Source organism: Epinephelus moara, chromosome 9, assembly GCF_006386435.1.
Source record: "Epinephelus moara isolate mb chromosome 9, YSFRI_EMoa_1.0, whole genome shotgun sequence".
NCBI lineage: Eukaryota > Metazoa > Chordata > Actinopteri > Perciformes > Serranidae > Epinephelus > Epinephelus moara.
The window spans coordinates 26,292,888-26,313,832 of NC_065514.1; the positions used below are offsets into that span (position 1 = coordinate 26,292,888).

A 20,945-nucleotide genomic window follows, 5' to 3' on the forward strand; every position below is an offset into this window, starting at 1 on the left:
ATTCCTACACGGTTCATACTACATTTTTGAAAAAAGCCTTAAATGAAAGCTGAGAGTCTGCACTTTAAGCAGGTATTCATTGTTTCATTTAAAACCCATTGTGGTGGTGTACAGAGCCAAAATGACGACAACTGTATCATTGTCCAAATAATTATGGACCTGACTGTATGTGATGCTAAAAACTTTAGTGACATGTTTTTGTTTTCCTCTGGGATCTGGACTTGCTGAAACAGTGGCAGTAATAGAGGAGAGTCTGCAGGAGGCATGCTGTTGTCCCACTTTGATGTAGTGTGATGTTATGGTTTTGATGTTGTATTTATATTTTGGCTAATTATTGTGTACAGTAGAAGAACTATAATAAGTCTGTACACTAGCATAGTAAAACAAAAGAAATACAATCCTTTAATTAGTCTCAGTAGAAGTAACATTTCCTTAATATAACTAGTCTGTAATTTGCAAGATTTCCCTTATTAATCTCTCAGTATTCCTGAGGGTTTAACTCTTTGTTCTTTTTCAGTGTGTTTTTCAGACAGAAAGCCTCCTAAACTGTGAAGCCAAAACGTCCCAGAAAGATGTACTGATAACGTCATTAGATTCATAGATTTCTAGAAATAAAGTTAAAATATGGATGCATGACTTTTTATGACATTTTCTATGGCATGACTTTTTAAATTATGTGTTTATTTTTTACTTTTTATGGCACACTATACTATGACTTTTTTAATGACATACCATACTGTGACTTTGTAAGTTTTTATGACATAGGCTACCACACCATTACCTTTTTATTTTTGACAATTCTAGTACCAACTATACTGTGACTTTTTCAAACATATTTTATGACATTTTTTCTTATAATTACAATACTATGTTGTTGTTGTTTTTTTTTTACTTTTTATGACAAACTGTACTATAACCAAATATTGTTCTATAACTTTTTAATGTTTTACGACATACACTACTACTACGTTTTTTATGAATTACTATACCATGACTTTTTATGAGTTTTAGTGACATATTTCACTATGACTTTAAAAATGACATTTTTATGACATACTATACTATGACTCGTTTTGTTAAAAAAATATAAATACAATATGATGACCTTTTGTGGACATTTTTATGGCATACTTTACCATATCTTTAAAAAAACATTTTTAAGGCAGACTATATTATTACTTTTTTAAAAGCACTTTTTAAAATAACATACAATGCTATAACTTTTTGTTTTCATGACATACCATAGACTGACATTTTTTAAAGAACTTTTTTATGGCCATGACATTTTTAAAACTTTTTTTAAAACATTTTTATGACATTCTGTACTATGATATTTCTTAAAAAACTGTCATACTATATTATGATTTTTTAAATTTTTTTATGACACACTATACTATGACATTTTCCCACTTATTTATGACATTCTTTACCACGACAGATTTTTTAAATTATTTTTGTGACATATGATACTATGCCATTTTCAATTACCTACTATTACTTTTTTATGTCAAACTACACTATGCCTCTTTAAAAACTTTTTTTAATGATCATCATTCATACTATGACTTTTTTTAGACATGTTTGATGGCATACTTTACCATGACTGTTTTTGGCATACTATTACTATTAAATGTCATAACATACTGTACTATGATGTTTTCTTACTTTTACTTACTCTAACTTACATTTATGACAAACTACACAATGACTCTTTTTAAAAACTATATTATGAAATTTTTTATTACATACTAGTTTTTTTAAACTATGATATACTTATACTACACTATGACTTATTGTGTTATTTTAAATTTATGACATACTATACTATGACTAAATTATAAGTTTTATGACACTGTACTATGGCATTTTTAATTTTTTCTTAATGATAATAACTTTTAAAAATCCTTTTTTATGAAAAACTATACTCTGACTCTTTTTTATTAAAAATATGACATATGACACTGACTTTTTTTTTTTTTTTTTACAATATACCATAATATGACTTTTTTATGAGTTGTTATGACATACTATACTATGATTGTTTTTTTTGTTTTTTTTTATACAATACTACACTATGACTTTTTTAATGACATACTATGCTATGATGTTTTTTTTTTAAAAAAAACAAACAAACAAACAAACAGACATACTACACTATGACTTTTTTAATGACATACTATACTATGATTTTTTTTAACTTTTTATGACATACTATATAATGATATTTTTATGACATATTGTACTATGACCTTTTTTTACATATACTATTACTTATTTTTTTAATCACAGATACTATGTCCTTTTAAAAACAACATACTATCTTTTGTGAGTTTTTATGCTAGAATATATTATGAACTTTTTTACTTTTTACTTTTTAACACACTATACTATGACATTTAAAAAAATTACTATGATTTTTTTTTTAAAACCTTTTTGTGACATGTAATACTTTAACCCTTTTTTCAAAAATATGACATACTGTACTATATTCTTGTGACTTTTTTACGACATACTATTCTATGACTCTCTCAGCTATGTGATCAGCACACTGGAGCTGATGGTGGCAGAGGACTACATGATTGTGTACCTGAACGGAGCCACTCCTCACAGAAGAATGCCTGGTCTTGGTTGGCTGAAGAAATGCTATCAGATGATTGATAGAAGGTCTGTACCATTCACTTACACCGTTATGTGATAATAATATTATTTTGTAGTAGAGTACATTAGCATGACTTGTGATGATGGTTTGTATCTCCCCTGAATGAAAGTACAAATGCAACATGGATATTTAAACACACCTAACACGTGACTTATTGTGTTGTCTTCAGGCTCAGGAAGAATTTGAAATCCTTCATTATTCTCCATCCATCGTGGTTTATTAGGACCGTTTTAGCCATCACCAAGCCCTTCATCAGGTAAGAATGACCCCATTGTTATTTTAAGGATTGCAATGTTGGTCAGTTTACCACTCTGACCAGACTGAAAAAATCTCAAGAACTATCAGCTTGATTTCAGTGTGTACAGACATTCATGGTTCCCAGAGGATGAATTTAAGAGACTTTGGTGATGCTGTGACCATCCCTCTAGTGCCATCATCAGGTCAAACTTTTCCTTATCTGGTACTCTAGTTCATGACCAAATATCTGCCAAAACAAATAACGTTACCAGCGGCCTCAGTTATACTTTGTTGTCAATTACACTTGCAAAATATCAGCGTGGTAGCACTGATGTTAGTAAGTAAAGCCTCACAGAGCAGCTAGCATGGCTGTAGATTCATAATCTTGTTAACATGTTCATTGACCAATTGCAGCAGAGTTAAAGTTTCACTTCTGAAAGAAAACCAGACTATAATTGAGTTCCTCTGATGCCAAGTCGGTCACTCTCACCCAGTTTTAATGCACTTGTTTTACTATGTGTGTGTACATGTTGCTCTTGTCACAGCACCAAGTTCAGCAGTAAGATTAAGTATGTGAACAGTCTGGACGAACTGCAGGAATTCATCCCCATGGACTCCATCCAGATCCCAGAGTGCATCATTAGGTGAGTCCCTCTAAGCCCCCAAACCCTGCACCACCCCCACCTCCTCCAAGCCTGAGCTGTCCTATTAAATGACTTTATATTCATCTTGTCATTTGAACTCTCACCTCTAGACTTGACAAGGAACTGAAGGAAGCGGCAGAGAACTCAAAGTAAGCACCGACTCTCCTGCCTCTCATTACTTCCCTCTGCGGAGGCAGTGGCCCCTGCTTCAGTTTTATCCTTGGCTGGAGCGCTCATTTATCAGATGGCTCACTTTTAGATCACAGGGACTCTTTTGCTGGATGAGGACCAATTGGATTTGGCTATGGTTGCAATTACAGGAAGGACACAGGGAAAAAAAGTTGCTAAAGATGCTAAATGCATCGCTTTCATCTCATTTATCATTACAGTAAAATAAATGAGCCAGTCCTTATTGCAGAGTGATCTATTACACTGATAATAATTGTTGGCCCGACACTGTAGAATTCACACACTAATCTCTGGCTGATTAATTGTGCATCGAATCATAAGTTGCATGTGTCTTCAAATTTCCATAAAACCAGTGCATTACAACACTCCACAACAATAAATTCTGCTCTAAAAACCACTCTATTTTTTCCCCCTTTCATTCAAGAATGAATAGTTTTCTGCTGGGACCGGAGCCAACAGCAGCAGGCAGAACAGAGTAAGTCCTCTAAGACGTTTAAGTTCACACATGGAAGAGAAATGGCCTGGTGTCAGCAGTCTGTCACCCATACATAAACATACCCGTCTTTAATGTCTCTGTTTTGTTCTTTTCGTCTTCCCAGCAGACCAGACGCAGCCGGTGCCAGCAGCTCCTAAACCCAAACATCCTAAATGGATGGGTCATCTCAATGTTCTCAAGTCACTGTTGTATTGTATGGGTGAAGCTGGAAAACAAAATCAACGGCTTGTTAAGCTAGTGTGTGTGTGTGCGTGCGTGTGTGTCAGTGTTTGTCAATTAGACACTGGAGTTTAATATGACAACTTGCAATAGTACCTGTTTAAACTCAAGACTTAGATCTCATTCTTTCTGGCTGCTGTAGCATCGACTGTACCTTTACACCTCCAATCCAGAGAACCATATAGTCAAGCGTGATGCTTGGCAGCACCTACAGAGTAGCATCGTCGTTCACGGTAGGGTAGGGAATGCAATTACACACCAGACAGTGCACTGCGCAAACCATTTGTAGAGTCTATAGTGTTGTAGTTGTGTGCATGAGAAGCAGTGAAGCAATAATATCACCCTTTACTGGTCACACACTCTCAGTATTTCAGATAAAGAGGCGACTTGTGTGTCAGCAATCTACAATAAAAGCACATGGTGTGGCCAAAAAGAACTCCTTGTGCCATAGATGATGACCAACTACTGCATTGAAGCAATCCACTCCTCTGTCTTAATACTTGTTCTAAAATAAGTCTACAAATAGATATTTAAACTTTATAGAGTCGGAAACCAAGGAGGAATAGGTTAAATATGAAACCAAGTTATCAGTGCAATGTGAGAGCATGTCTGCAAATGTGTGTGTGTGCGTGTGTGTTTTCAATCCATTTCTGTCAGATACATGGATACCCTGATACTGGGAATCGTCTCTTCAGCTTCTCCTGGATCATCAGGAAGAAACCTCAGAGTACATAAAAGATGGGATTTCTGTAAAGCACAATATCGTCTGTGTGTGTGTGTGTGTCCACACGCATGTGTGTGTTTGTGCATCAGTGCATGTCCCTTCATAGATAACTGATGGTCCTCTTACCCATGAGTCTTCTTCGATGGTGTATTGAGGGATTGCAAAGAAATTATGGATCACTGTCTAGTAATATAATAAAAATGGACTCAAGTCTGATCGTTGTTTTCAGTTTTTTAATCAGGATTAAGACTTTATTTGAACAGAACACAGTTTCAAAATGAAATTAAATGATAGCAAACATATGGAAATATAGAAAAGCAAAAGAATACCATGATTACTTAAATGTAAAGTGCTAATCAACACCACAACAATTAAAGATAAATAATATGATTAATGAAATTGTCAAAACTGGTAAAATACCCATTAGAAATCATTCTATATATATGTGGGAATCATCATACTCCAAACAAAGTCCAGAAACTGAGTGTATTATGTAAGAAGTCCTTCATAATGCGAAGCAACATGGGGTTTTTCTGCAGCACATTTTGTGAATGGATAGCAGTTGTAAAATGCAGCTCATTATAAATAGCTTCTCATGTCTCATTTGGTTCAACTCATATTCAGTGAAGGATAAATGGGTCTGTCCCTCAGGGCAGGAGGAGATAAACAGCACAGAGGAAGGAGAGAGAGAAAGAGAAGGAAGCCAGAAAAGAAATGTTTCTTTAGAGAAATTCTTCTACTTCACCGGAACGTGTAGCTCTCATCATCGTACTCTAACTCGTCCTCGTTGTCCTCCCCCAGCTGTCCGTACCGGAACTTCCTGTACACAGTGCCATCCTGGCCCATGTATACAATGTCCTCATCTTCATCATCATCGTCATCGTCGTCCTTACTCCCCGAGCGACGGTCAGCGATGTCAACCAACTGTGACTCCTGGAAGCGACCTCCGGAGGAGCTGGCGCGGCCGCTGTAGGATGCAGAGGAGGCAGAGCTGTAGCCGCCGTGTCTGCTGCCACCTCCGTATCCCCCGCCGGAGCCCAGCTTCTCGTAGCCGCGGGGAGTGATGTCTGGGGGTGCTCTCTTGGAGCGGGAGTGCCTGATGAGGAAGATGACAGCCACCAGGCCCAGCACCAGCAGGATGCAGGCGATGATGAAAATTGCCAGGTTACCTCTGGCCTCTTCTTCCTCCTCATTCCTGAACGCCAAGTTGGTGCTGAGGACGCACTCTCCTGATAAAAAAAAGACATAGTTTTAGACACAGTTGATTCATGATTGGTGAAATGTCATACATACACATACACAGCTTCTCATGTGTGGGGATTTGTTGTTTTCCTGTTGTCTGCAAGGGTGCAATTTCCTCTAGGGCAGAAGGAACATGACCCCCCTCACCTTTCAAAATCCTGTTTTTGATTCATTCACCAAAAGCTGTCGACTCACTGACAAGCTGCTAAAATCCAGATGAGAGAGGGAGCTGATAAAAACATTAATATGCTCATCTGGGTCACCTTCAGTTATTTCCAGGCACTGAGTGATAAGCGTAACAAGCAGCAGCAGCAAGTGATTTGCAGACACCCCCACCTCTCATACATACAGACTGGCCTTTGTTGAGGCTGTATGCCAGCTGAGCTGAAGATCTACAGCAGTGATAGTCGACTTAAGGCCCATGGGCCGAATCTGGCCTGTGATAGGATGCCGGGGAGTGCGCCGACTATTTTCTAAGTCACAATGAAAATAAATGGATTCACACTAGGATTTTTTGGGTTCTTTGAATGTGAATATGGGAGCAAAGAGCATAAAAAAGCAAAATAGAGATGGTTTATCAAAAAAGTGTGACCATCAAACACACTGCACATTGTAGTAAAAATGCAAATATAACATAATTCATCGGAAAGTATCCGGTCTCTGTTAAGGACACTAAAATTAATTTTAACACCCCTGAAAATAATGCTATAAAACATAAAATATTCACAACTAAATAAGCAAGATTCAAAGTTAAGAAGAGAAACTGTTATTCAAATGTGACTGGTGTGCAGAAATATGTGACATTAACCTTTTCTAACTGAGTCCTGCCCACATCAAACCAGTGAAAGGAGCACTGGGGAAACAGGATTACAGAAATCTTAACGTGAAATAACCAAAACTGTGCTACCTTTGAGCAATGGCATCCTATAAGAACACATCTCAATTTTCAGGGTAGGTAGCTGGAGAAAATAAGTTTTCAAGTATGGTTTCTGTGTTAATTATGCAACAATTTACACAGCATTAAATTCTGCCCTTTGTTATCGGTCGTTGTCAGCTGGATATTTTTGGCGTTATGTGACTGCTGGTCAGACTAAACAAGCAACTTTGAGACATCACCTTAAACTCTGGGGAATTATGAGTATTTTTTGCTATTCTCTGACATTTTATAGACCAAGTGGGTAGTGAGTGAGTAATCTGAATGTCAGCACTGACAAAGTTTATCAGCACCAGAGAAAAAAATCAGACACTTCAAACCCAGTCACATGCCTCCTCATCCTCCTCCGTTTACTTCTCATAAGCCACACTGACCCACAGCCTACCTCGAGTCTCGGTGCAGTTACAGCAGTCCTGCTGCTGTGCTGCGGCCTCCTCCTCCTCGTCCTCATGGCGGCAACAAAGCAGACAGCGCCCTCCAGCTTCTAAGATGGCCTGGGTGGGACACATGGTGCAGTTGGCCGGACCGGGCCCCCGACACTCCATACAGGAGTCATCACAGTCCTCACAAGCATGGCCTGAACCCTGATGAGGGGCAGGAGAGAGGACAGAGAGTGAATAGACTGCATACCCAGGCGCACAGCTACAGCGCGCATTTTACATCACAACTGCTGATTCTCTGCTCCCAAAGAAATGCAAAACTTTCATTTCTAAAAAAGTACTGAGTATAAGTGATGCTCTGCCTCTCAGCTTAATCAATTAGTATGCATCTACCTGCCAGACACTTTCAGTCAGGAGCCTCGCAGCATGAGCCGGGAGATTTATTTTGAACACAGTAATCATTTTCACTCTGCTGTTTGAGATTTCTCCTGGTGCAGTAATAAGTCAGTCTGAATTACATTATTTGATACCCGGGGCCAAAACATTAGTAATAATTATTTTATATATATATATATATATATATAAAGTTGATATTTTTGAAATCCAGCGCTAATAAAAAGGTTACCTTTATCACAGGATACAGGCCCATGTCGCACATGGACTCACACATGCCACCAGAGAGCAGGTATCCAGCGTAGCATGAGTCACAGGACTGGGAATCTTTTCCTGTGGATACACGGCAACTTAAAGGCCAAGTCTGGGGATATTCTGTGTTTTTCTTACTGTTAACAAATCCCACAAAAATATCAAAACCAACAATAAATTGATCCGACTAACAAGTACCGACTGCAGAGCCAAAGCCTGATATTTACTCCTCTGTACCACAGAGATCCAATGCTGCCCAAAGCACATCAGTGAACCACAGTGTTGCACTGGGTGACATGTTCCCTCATTACGATGAACACGGGCGATGTGGTTTATTTTCAGTCAGTCCCACACACACACCATCCTGCTGCTGGAAGTATTAACTTGTGAAGTAAATCCAGGACTGAAAATAGTCCCCAAAAACTACACCAAGGCTTTTCAATTACAAACTAAATTGGGGTGAATTTTAAAACCAGGAAATGTGGGCCAGACATTAAAAACCCTTTTTTTTTAGCTTTTAGTAATGACACAATATAAACAACGCAAATGAATGTAGTAAAAAATAGCAATATTTATCATTTTCTTTTAAAATAAATTAAAAACAACAACAACAACATATTTGACTCGGGCACATCACAAAGTGCAGAAACGGAATATAAAAAGAGCTATCAATGCATTGAACCATGACAAGTGGTAAGAACAGTGACCAATCAAACCCTCTCTCTCCCACACACACCCAGCGTGGTCGGAACTGTGTCACATGAGAGAACACTGATTTGTAAAAGATATGATTGGCAGTGTCACTACACAAATCTATACATCCTGTTTGATCGGTACTGTGAATGTGTAACTCAACAGAGATGAGAAGGAAGCAAGATGGCTCACTCATTAGCTACTTTACATCTATAATACATTATGAGGACATCCATTAAAAATTATAATGCATTCATAATGCTTTATGACGACACTCAAACACATTTGTTACATTGTCTTCAGATGTCAGACTTTAGTCTTTTAAATGTCTTTCCAAAGTATTCTAGTATATGGTGGGCATTAATCACCTATGATACAACATAGATTTTCTTTAACTGCATAAACATGCATGACACTTTACTTACTAGGGGTGTAACGATCCATTGATCTGGATCGATATATATAGATTCAAAGATCGATGCTCCAGAATCACTGATGCAAAGTGAAAACATCGATCTGTATCGTCAATATAATATTGTACCATGATGACACCAGTGATTTACACCCCTATTACTTAGCATAAACAATGAATCATTATGATGAAACCCACATTATTATAGATGCACCAATATATATTTTGCTTAACTAAACACATACGCTGATAACTTATGATACAGCATGGACTACTATAGCAAACGATTAGTCTTTAGCACAGTTCGTTGTTGAGGTGTGTACAGCAGTCACAATGTGTTATAAGCCCCATCAGTCAACCTGTAGTTTATAACTAGATGAGAACTTCCCTAAGACACTTTACACTTATAATTCATTATAAGTCACATCTATAATGTTTTATGACTGTTGATATAGCGCACCACAAAGCATTATGTGTGGTTACGTGTGTAGTCAGAATGCCCCCATAACTCTTTATAGATGTGGTCTTCATAGACAGTTGAAGTTGTTTCTGCTACTTTTAGACACTATAAGTAGTTTACATATTTTGTCATACCAGTATATTATATTTATGGGTGCTGTGCCACTCTGAGGTTGCTTCTGAGCCAGCAGTGGCCCACCGGCTGCCAGTTACATAGACCTGAAATACACTTTTTACTCCTGTTTAAGTAATATGCTCACATCCACACGTCCCAGCTCTTTTAGGAAAGGTGGTACATGTACAGCACACATTAACCTGTACTGAATATAACATCACTAAGGTCCAGTCAAAGCAGTCCACCACTCTCACATCGGCAGTCCATGGAGAGAACAGCATCAATATCTCATCCCCTCCATGTGTGTGTTTATCTGCACGATATCAAATTAGCACTGAGTGGATGCTCATACCTGAGCATGCCCTGCAGCTGGCGTGGCAGTGCTCGCAGGTCCTGTGCACAGTGTCATGGTAGTATCCCTCAGGGCACGAGGGGAGGCAACGGCCTTCTTTCCGCAAGTAGATGAGACCCAGAGCGCAGCTCAGGCAGCTGTCCTCCCCGCCCCCGATGCACTCACCGCAACTCGGGTCACACTTCTCACACATCCTTGAGCCCGTGTTTCCATAGTGACTATTGGATAGATGGTGAGAAAGTTATGATAGATTAGATTCAATTAAATGAGATTAGAGTTTAGTTTGTCCTCAAAGGAAATTCCTTTCCGCAGCCACTCAGTCACAAGCAGCCACACACAACCGTACTCAGACATGACCAGGACACCATGACAGACGGAACGCAGTCATAACAAAACACTTCAAAGCATTGCTGAGAGCGAGACACAGGTTCCGCATTATAAATTCAAAGTGATATTTTCTTTTCTCCTATATGCTGCATTGCTCCCGTGAAGGTCTGAGAGTATGTAAGGTGGCACAGCAATAAATAGCCTTTGTATCCCTTTTGTTTTCTCCTGAGTATTTAACTGCACATCAATTTAACGGCACATTAATTTAACTCTCTCAATCACCGCACCCCAAATAAAATCAAGTCTAATTAGCATTTTACAGGCCACGTGAAGGGCTATTTAAATCTCAGGCTAAATTAGCCTCCGTCTCCAGACAGCAGCCCTGTCCAGCTAACTGAACAAAAGCTGTGGTTTAGTGTCCACAGTGACATTATGTGACTAGGCTGATCTTTTATTAATGACACCGCTGTGTGACCGCACTTAATGTGATGGATGGGCAGCACAGCTGGACAGCGAGCAGGTTAAACTACCTGTGCAGGCAGGTCTCCACACACTCTTTGCCCTCTCGAAATAGGTGGGGTTTACAGGCCAGGCACTCGTGGCTGTGCTTTCCAACGCAGGACTGACAGGAAGGGTGGCAAGGTTCACATTGCTGCCCCGGCTCATCCTCATAGTAGCCTGTGGGGCATTCAGCCACACAGGTGCCATCTGTGCCAACAAACAAACAACACACATGATCACGCAGCTAAAAAAAAAAAACAAGTCACAGATGCTTGAAGAGCTTTGAAGCAGATTTCAGAAAATTCACAAGCCAAGCCAACTCACTGAGCAGGAGATGTCTCTGGTTGCAGCTCAGGCAGTGAGTTTTGCCGGGACCTGAGCACTGGTGGCAGTATTTATGACATGGGTGGCATTCTCCCTCCTGGTCTGCGTACTGGCGAGGAGAGCAACTGTTGGCTGATGGCACACAGTGGCTGTGGCCCTCTAGCCTCTGACCTTCTCTGCAGCTGGTGCAGGAGCCAGAGTGGGGCCCGAAGCAGGTAAGGCACGATGCATCACAGTCTGGAAATAAAAGTAAAATAATCAGGGGATATTAAATCACAGCTACAGAGGCACATGAAGGAGAGCTCATGTTTTTTCATCTTGACTTGATATCTATCTGATGCTAAGATGGTAATAGCTATCTGATAATAAGCCAAATTAGGTGACAGATTTGAATTATTCATGATTTCTTTCTGTAGTAATACACTTTACACATTTTACACATCTGGTTTCCATCTATTGGCTTCTAAGAGTGTGATCTGTGAAAACACTCCCTGCAGCCTGTTTTCACTTCAGTTGAAAATAAACATTAAAAATCACCCTCTGTCCATTGTGCAGTGCAGCAATGTACTTCCTTTTTAAACGTCTTAATGCTGGCAGCTACTGTACGTAGCAACAAAAGCGGGCATCGCCTACAACATTTTCCTGGGAGAAACACACCATCGTCTCTGTTTTTGAATAACAAAACCAGAGTGTGTCTTTCTCTAGGGAACTGTCTTTGGCATCACTGTTCTGTTTTCAAGGTTTGACAGCTGCCTGTTAACCGTCTGAAAAGCGTTTCTATTTTCGTCTGAGCTAAAGTCAGGAAACACACTCAGGCATAGTAGAGAATATAATTGAGAAAACGCATGAAGGGCGCTTTACAGGACAGAAAATGTTGCATCAGTGAGGAGAAAATAAAGTTTTGGGGAGAAATGGTGCATCTCAGACTTTGTCACACCCAAAAGGGCAGGCGTTCTCAATGTATACTACAAAAATAAGTGAAACAATATTTAAAAAAACCCCAGCAACAACTAGAATTGCTGTATGCCTCTGCCTCTGATTCTGAAACCTGTCAGATTGCAGTTCACATTCATGTCTGTAAAAACACTGATGCTTCACACACATTGCCTCACCCCCTTCTGTTACTGAGATATGGGTCAGAAATGGCCAAAAAACTGTTTTTGCATAACATTATGATGTCACAGTGAAGTTGACATTTGTCTTTTTGGATATAAAATGCCATCACTTGATAATGTTATCCTATTAGACATTTGTGTGAAATTTTGTCATAGTTAGCATGACAATTTTTAAGTTATGGCCAAAAAAAAAACTGTGAGGTCAAAGTGACCTTGACCTTTGACTGTCGACCACCAAATTCTAATCAGTTCATTCTTGAGACCAAGTGGATGTTTGTGCTAAATTTGAGATTATGTAAAGGCCTTCTTGAAATATCACATTTATGAGAATAAGACGTTGCAAGGTCACAGTGGCCTTGACCTTTGGCCACCAAGTTGAGTCAAAGTAGATGTTTGTGCCAAATTTCAAGAAATTCTCTCAAGGTGTTTTTGACATATTGCGTTCACAAGAATTTAACAAATGCAAGGTCACAGTGACCTTGACCTTTGATCACCAAACAGTATATCGTTAAGTTCAAGTGGACAATTGCACCAAATTTACAGAAATTCCTTCAAGGCTTTCAAGATATCATGTCCACGAGAATGGGACAAATGGATGGACAACCGGAAAACATAACGTGTCAGGCCATGGCTGTTGCCGGTGTAAAGGAAGGGATTCCACTTTGATCAGAGGGGTGCATTTTTGGCCTGTGTGACCATCCATCCAACCTAACATCTCAAATTAGTCCACAGTTACCAAAACTTTGAAAACACAGAAAACATACAGTGCATGTTTCTCTGCCTACCTTCACATTCTCCTGTTACAGGGTCTCTGTAGGTGTGGGAGGGGCAGGCTGCCAGACATGCCCCGTTGTGCAGAGTGGCCTCGGGGTCCATACAGGCATCACAGTCATTGTTGTTTGGGCCGTCACACAAAGCGCAGTCAGGGTGGCAACGCAAACACTCCCTTTGGTCTTTGTCCTCAAAGAACCTCTCGGGACAGTCTAGCACACACAGGCCCTCGTGGAGAAAGTGATACTCCTCACAGTCTGCACAAAGAACAGCTTTTAGCACTGCATGGAAGAACAATTTAGTACAACTCAGTGAAACTATACTAAGTCCCCTAAAGTCTCTGAGAGAAATGCAAGAGGAAGAAAAGCCCTGTCTCTGTCGGGCATGTATTTCACTTGGGAAAAAAGTGACGAGACATGAATGAAAAACAGACTTGAGACAGTTGAGTCAAATGTTGTCATCTTGACAAGTACACTCACTTGGACACAGCGGATGAAATAAACATGTCTGGAATTATCATAACAATGCAATTACTACAAGAACAAAACTAAGAGTTATAGCAAATCGTCAGCATGCCAACTTGTTTACAATAACAATGCAACATGGTGATGATTGGCAGGTATTATGTTTATCATGTTTACCATCCTAGATGAGCGTGTAAGCAAGCTAACAATCGCTAATTACAGAGTACAGCTGAGGCTGATGGGAATATATAGTCTGCGGGTATTTACTCATAAACCAAAGTATTGTAAAAGTAGTGTTGATGATGCTTCAGCAACAGTTTAGAGATCACCAGTTATTTCAGGTATAACTAGAAAAGTACACTCAGTAGAGTGCAGGGCAGAGTGTGTGTCTAGTGTGTATGCCTAACAGTAGTGTAACAAAGGGAAGACAATATGCAGATAAGAAGAGGTGACTCTCATCTCTCTTATCTGCATAAAACTTCCACAGAGATGGTTTGAGTGTCTCGCAGAGAGCTGCAGAGATGTGCCATGCACTTCCTTAAAAATGTGACTATGTACCAGGCACCGCAGATGCCACAGAAGTTTGATACACCCATGTGTAACATCACATGCTATTCACAATACACTGCAGTACTATATATGTCTGGTGTGACCAAGAGGTGCCTGCACCAGCCCACACAGAATGCATGGGCACACAGCTGCAGAAATATAAACTTGGCATTGCAGTAAAGATGACAACAGAGATGACAAAAACTAGGATTTATTCATCTCATATCGTGCCATAACAAATCAGGTATGGAATTAATCTGCAGATGCTCTGGTTCAAAATGAGATCAGACTTTTCTATGGATGTCAGTTTTTGAGCCAAGACAAAGGCCAAAATGTGGCCTGCAACAGACTAGGTAAGGCCTGATTTTAGACTAACAATTGCTGGAAAGGCCTTTTGCTATGTGAGTTTGTGGCTCCCACCAACCGGTTTAGAGGAGTGGGAGTCAGCAGCCAATTACAGTATGAGAAACTTAATAAAACAGGTTTTTCAAAAATTGTAAATAATTGCAACCACGAGAGGTCCTTGAGCAAACAGTCAATAATGCAAACAAAAATATTAGGCTGATGGGTCCAGTAGTATGCATGATTGCTGCAGACAGACAGACAGACACACAAAAACACATATGACCGAGCATGTGATGCCTTCCAGGCTTACGTCTGGCGGAGGTAATAATTAATCATATGACAGACATTAATAAATGAATGAATCAATCCAATAGTTTCTTATTTTTCACTTAAAAAATGAAAATGTCATCTTAATGGTGGTGCTAAAGGAAATGTCAGGGGATCATCAACCTCATTAGGATACACGAGTCATAAATTTCATGGCAATCCGTCCAACAGTTGTAAGAGATATTTCAGTTCCATCTCTGGAGACATGTCGCCACTGTGGTTAAAAATAAAGTTGCTGCTAATGATAACACTACCCAAAGACAACTGTAGAAAGTTAAAAGCACATTCTGGGTGAGACTGAATGAGCTCTAACAGCTGAATCTGTCCCAGTTTGCATTGTGTTTCAGTACCTGTGCACTGTCCGAGGGGGTTGCACTCCTGGCAGGCTGAGGGGCAGTGTTGGCACTCCCTGTCCCGCTCAGTGTGCGCTGGAGGACACTCCTCCACACACTGGTGCTTGTGTAGGAGGAGAGGCTCTTCACAGCTGAGGCAGTGGGTGGCGTTCCTCCCACAGGAGGCACAGCCTGCCGTGCAGCTACGACACACCTGGCCCGCGAGATAACCCCTGTGAGGAGCCAAAAAGACATGAGAAGACACAAATGGACAGATACGAGACTTATAGTGCATGTATGCTTTTGTATCCTTGTCCATATCAGCTGAATCAGGCTGCATGGACATATCACTAAACACATTTTCAAAATCCTACTTGAGATCGTGGCAAGTAAAAACGTTGTTGTATTAAGTCTCCTGTAAATTAATTATGTTTTCCTTGTTAGTATGTGTCAAGCTGGATGTACTGCATACGTATATAAGCTGCAGATATTTTTATATTAAATACACCATCATGAACGTGTGCACTGCTGCTGGGATCAGCATGAGGACTGCTCCACTTCAGTCCAGAGAGGACAACTAATAATTCATCCAGACTATCATGTAGTACTTAAGTATTGCTAAAAAAAAGCAGCTTGGTAGTTGACAGTAAAAGTAAAAAAATAAAGTCCTCATGGCCAAAAAGTTGAAATGGTCATCTCAGTGCTAATGGAGCTTCAAGGATCTCTTCAGCAAGGACGAGATATTCTTTCAAACTCAAGGATGTCAAATTTACTGGCACATTAACATCAAATAGGAAATGTCAAAATCATGGCCAGGAAATACGTCTCCTGACATTTTATGTTTGGCTCTTCATGCTTCAGACATCTGGCCTGATGTTCAAACACTGTGATTTCCAAATGATTCTGCCAGCAGGGTTAAATCCCCACAGTATCTCCAAACGGAGAGTAATCAATTTCCGCATAGAGCTGAAGCACACTCACGTCCTACTATGTAAAAAGCATGTAAATACATTTATACTGACAGGACCGACCCCTGACCTGACACACTGTTGGACACACTGTCCGTCCTGCAGGAACAACTGAGCTTTACGAGTGCTCTGACAGCGGGTGCAGTGCCGAGCGTCCACACACTGCAAGCAGCCTGGAGGGCAGGCCTCACATGCACCACTCAGCCGGCTGGCAAAGAAACCCCCCGGACACTTCGACACACATGTTTGCTGTGTGGTCAGAAACCGCCCTGGAGGAGGAAGAAAGAGTAAACATCACCACTGTGCCGTAAAATAGCTGGCTATGATGTGGTGTAACTACGAAAATACGAAACTGCTGTTGCAGATCAGAAAGCATACACACAACTCATCTAAGAAAGTGACTGACAGACCTTTGGCACAGCTTGTACACTGGTTCTTCTCTTCTCCAGAGCAGGACTCACAGGATGGGTGGCAGTCCTCACACGCTCCGTCATCTGGGGGGGAAACAACGCTGTAAACATGACAGAACCACTTACCACTGGCTCTGCTATGGGACCACCATAGTACAAAGTGTTGGGGAGTAACTAGTTACATGTAACAACGTGATGTAAACAACTTAGCAATTAAAAGAAACTGTAATCAGTTAAGGTTACTGAGAAAAAATCATACAATCAAATTACAGTTAGTAATAGTAATAATAATGTTGGGGTTTAAAAAGGGGTTTGGTTATAAGCTTATGTGTAAAATAAAACATTAATCCTATAGCTTTGCATATTTTTACTGCCCTGGAACTCCTTCTTTTGGCATATTTCCAAACACCACCGGTCAGCATTGTTGTTTTTGAGTACAACACCATAAAGGGTGGGATGTCTCTACATCCAGACAGGCTCCATTAATTTGGCTGCATTGCTATGAGCAACAGGAGTCTGCCATTCCTGCAACCAGCCAACCACACCAAGTCGGGTGTCTATGCCATTAGACAACAATGCCTTTCAGTGCTGAAAATTCAACAATATTTTGCCTCTAAAATCAGGAAAGGCCTCTAAATTTACTGTCCAATGCACAGCCTAATTACCTGGAGTGAAATTATATCAATGAAAATGCAATGAAATGCTTGATGTTAAACCTCAAGAAACATTTACACGTTAGTGTGTAATGTAACTGTAACCAGTCACATAAGTAACCAAAAAGCAATCAAATATATTAAGTTACATTACTTTGATGGAGTCATTAAAACAGTTACTTTACTCATGACATTTTCAAGATGGTAACTAGTAATCTGTAACCTATTACATCTCAAAAGTAACATTCCCAACACAAATCATTGTCCTGGTTAACAAATGGAGCCCCAACAGTCAGATGGCAGAGGGCTATTTTCTTAGTGACCTATAAGGCACCTATAACAGCAGTTGCCGTAAGATATACAAGATATGCTGCAGCAATATTTCTAGTTGTCTAATTTATATAGACTATAGTTTGATATTTTGGGAAATACTCTGATCAGCTTTTGTGTCATGAGCTAGACGAGAACATTGATACCACTCTTAAGATTGTACGCTAAATACGAAGGTTAGCCTAGCTTAGCTTAGCTTAGCTTAGCATAAAGACCGGAAGCAGGGGAAAAAAGTTTGTCTGGCTCCGACCAAAGTTTAAAATTGTGCTTAATAACGCATTATATCTCTTTTATTCAATCTCGTCCTATTTTGTGTCTATTTCTTGTTGTACTTTTTAACATACTGTATGGTGTGTCCAGGAACGTTTTGGACACAGTGTCCATGAGAAAATAGAGGCAGAGAGCCCAGTTTCTGCAGATGAATACACTGCCATATACTTCTAGTAGGTCGTAAGGGACGACTGAGAGGGATTACTTTTGCATAAGTCTAAATATTGTTTGTTTGTTTGTTTGTTTTTTTAAATCCTGCATAGTATACCTTTAAATATTTAATTACAGAGAGTTGTTTTACTGGAGGCTTTATGAATATTTCTTGGCAGGTCCCAGTGACTTCCATGAGTCTCGTCACCAACTTGCCTGGCAACCTTTAGCTTTGGACAGAGCCAGGCTAGCTTTTCCCTGATGCTTTCGATCTGTGCTAAGCTAAGCTAATTACCTTCATGCTGTAGCTTCAAATTAAAGGTAGAGACATGAGAGTGGTATGAATCCTCTCATCTAACTTTCAGCAAGAAAGCATGTTTCCCCAAATGTCTCCCAAAAGCAGCATTTAGGGGAAAAAACCAACTGAGATTAGCACTTAAACCCACTCTTCACTATCTAAATCAAGCGGCAATTACACAAAAGCCTCACAGCATCCTGCAACATTGTGCTTTTCCAGATTTTGTGTGAAGGTTTGAGACTTTAATCTCAGGTTTTGTAGTTGCTAAGATTAAAAGTTTAAGAATAACTTTACTTATGTGTGTTCATTTTCAACCTTTGTTAAAATGGTATGTACTTTTCTCAGAATTACTTTAGTTCCTATAATTAAGATGTCTTGCCTCGCACTAATTACCATATGTTGTTTTAAGGTCTGCCCAACTAATTCTTGGGGGGAACTAAATGTTCAGCATATACAATCAATTATTTCAAAGTCCGTATCTGGCCGACGTTCAGTACTTCTGCCTGTTTCGAGTACTTAAGTTGGTGCGGGGTTCAGGGACGGTGGCACACAGACCAATTACCCTCCAAGATTTCTTTTCTGCCCCTGTGAAAGTGCCCAAATCCCTGATTCATTATGAGCAGACAGTTGGATTAGTGGAATACATAAGTATTAGTCTCACCGCTGCGAAAGGTCTTAATGGGACAGACCTCATGGTCAGACACACACTCTCCGTTTTCGAGCGTCTTCCCTTCCTCACACGACAGACAGTCGTCGTCCTCCGGGCCGTCACATGTCACACAGTCTGAGTGACACTCCTCACAGTCATTGGTGTCTTCGTCGCCGTAGTAACCATCGGGACACACTGAAACACAACTCCCCTCTGGGAAAAAGTAGACGTTTCTCTGTTTTTTTTAAAACAATATTATATGTATGACACTTAGCTGGGCAAGTTCACTATTTGAGGTACTTTAACTTTACTTAAATGGGAACTCCAATAATTTCACACATCAAAGTTTATTTACAGGTCCTTTGTCAAAATCCAGTTTTAATACCTGACCAGTTGACATCATGCTTACATGGTGCATGTTCTTAAAAAAAATGTGTAATCAAAACATCTCATACTAACTTAAACGGGTAGATTTAGGAACCACAACTTTTCTTTTGCTAGAATGTTAATGTGGCCCTGGCTACAGTTACTAGTCTCTTTATAAGATTAATATTTGAAAATGTATGATCATCTTGTGTGGTTGTGATTTGCTAAATTACCTGACAAAGAAGTAACAGAAGTAGGTAAAATTAGCTTGATCTGCTGTAACGTTTTAATACTGCTTACAAGCTAAACATTAGTTTTAATAAAACAATTATACTATATTCATAGTATCAGTAAGCAGCCTGTGTGCATGCTAATCACTTACGATACTCAATAATATCTATTTTTACTTTTAGTAAAATTTTAAATTGCACCACTTCCCAGTGGCGAAATGTAACAAAGCACATTTAATTAAGTGCTACACTTAAGTACAAATTTCTGTGTCCATTTTCTGCAACTTTAGACTTAATGCACTACATTTCAAAGGGAAATAATGCACTTTTTACTTTACATTTATCCGACAGCTACAGTTACTGGTTACTTTACAGATTTAAAATTTTACAGACAAAACATGAGATTATCTTATAAAATATGATGCACTGTTTTAGAGTAAGCAACCCCAAAGTAATTCAAACAATTAAAAACCATCTATGAGAGGAAGAAATACCACTTGAAGCTACAGTGGGTGCCTTTATATGCAAATATTTTTTAGTTTTCATAAATGTCACTATGTCCTGACAGTACTACATAAGGCAGATAATCTTTGAAAAAATCATGCTCCTACGTCTCCTTGTATTGCTCCTAATGGCATTTGCAAGAATAAAAAAAACACCCAATCAGAGCCAAGATGTCAATCATGTCAATCACTGCTAATAAACTGCAGTCAAACTGTCAAACTAGGCAGCCATATAAAATATAAATCATGTTTCTGTTACTGCATTGCCTTTTGCTCACCTCAAATGTTTTCAGAAACATATTTTAGTGTACTGTTTAGCTGTAAAATGAGAAAGTTTGCGACCAGGCCACCATGTGGCCCAACGTTCTCATTTTACAGCTAAACAGTACACTAAAATATGTTTCTGAAAACATTCGAAGTGAGAGACAGGCAATACAGTCACAGGATATTGGTTCAGATGCGCTGTTTGACCACAGTTCACGAGAAGAGCAATCACTGCTGATTGACTGACAGCTGCTGTCTGAAAATGACCTCTGATTGGCCAAAGTCTCCCGTCATGGGCTAGATTTTCTAGAGCCTGAAACAGAGCTAGGAGGAGGAGCAGAGGTGTAGCTTCTCTCAGACCACTTGAAATAAAATATGCTTAAAGTATATTATGGGATT

General features: G+C 39.5%; 2 protein-coding genes across 3 annotated transcripts in view; one reads left to right on the forward strand and one right to left on the reverse strand.

Moving 5' to 3' along the window:
• The window catches only part of prune2 (prune homolog 2 with BCH domain), an 18,791-nt gene extending 13,407 nt beyond the window's left edge, over positions 1-5,384 (forward strand). Inside the window, exons 6-11 of one of the 2 annotated variants that reach the window (XM_050053608.1) lie at positions 2,533-2,664; positions 2,829-2,915; positions 3,442-3,540; positions 3,651-3,689; positions 4,154-4,204; positions 4,332-5,384. In XM_050053608.1, the coding sequence (XP_049909565.1) occupies positions 2,533-2,664; positions 2,829-2,915; positions 3,442-3,540; positions 3,651-3,689; positions 4,154-4,204; positions 4,332-4,362 (439 nt within the window). In that variant the 3' untranslated portion in view covers positions 4,363-5,384. Of the gene's footprint in view, positions 1-2,532; positions 2,665-2,828; positions 2,916-3,441; positions 3,541-3,650; positions 3,690-4,153; positions 4,205-4,328 lie in introns of both variants that reach the window. The other variant, XM_050053607.1, reaches the window with a different exon arrangement.
• A 71-nt stretch (positions 5,385-5,455) lies between these two features.
• The window catches only part of pcsk5a (proprotein convertase subtilisin/kexin type 5a), a 37,907-nt gene continuing 22,417 nt past the window's right edge, over positions 5,456-20,945 (reverse strand). Inside the window, exons 27-37 of the mRNA XM_050053606.1 lie at positions 19,196-19,396; positions 16,834-16,917; positions 16,494-16,692; positions 15,474-15,688; positions 13,453-13,695; positions 11,553-11,789; positions 11,258-11,435; positions 10,401-10,618; positions 8,350-8,450; positions 7,730-7,928; positions 5,456-6,397 (exon numbers count right to left, since the gene is read on the reverse strand). Coding sequence (XP_049909563.1) covers positions 5,910-6,397; positions 7,730-7,928; positions 8,350-8,450; positions 10,401-10,618; positions 11,258-11,435; positions 11,553-11,789; positions 13,453-13,695; positions 15,474-15,688; positions 16,494-16,692; positions 16,834-16,917; positions 19,196-19,396 — 2,363 coding nt within the window. The 3' untranslated portion in view covers positions 5,456-5,909. The remainder of the gene's footprint in view (positions 6,398-7,729; positions 7,929-8,349; positions 8,451-10,400; positions 10,619-11,257; positions 11,436-11,552; positions 11,790-13,452; positions 13,696-15,473; positions 15,689-16,493; positions 16,693-16,833; positions 16,918-19,195; positions 19,397-20,945) is intronic.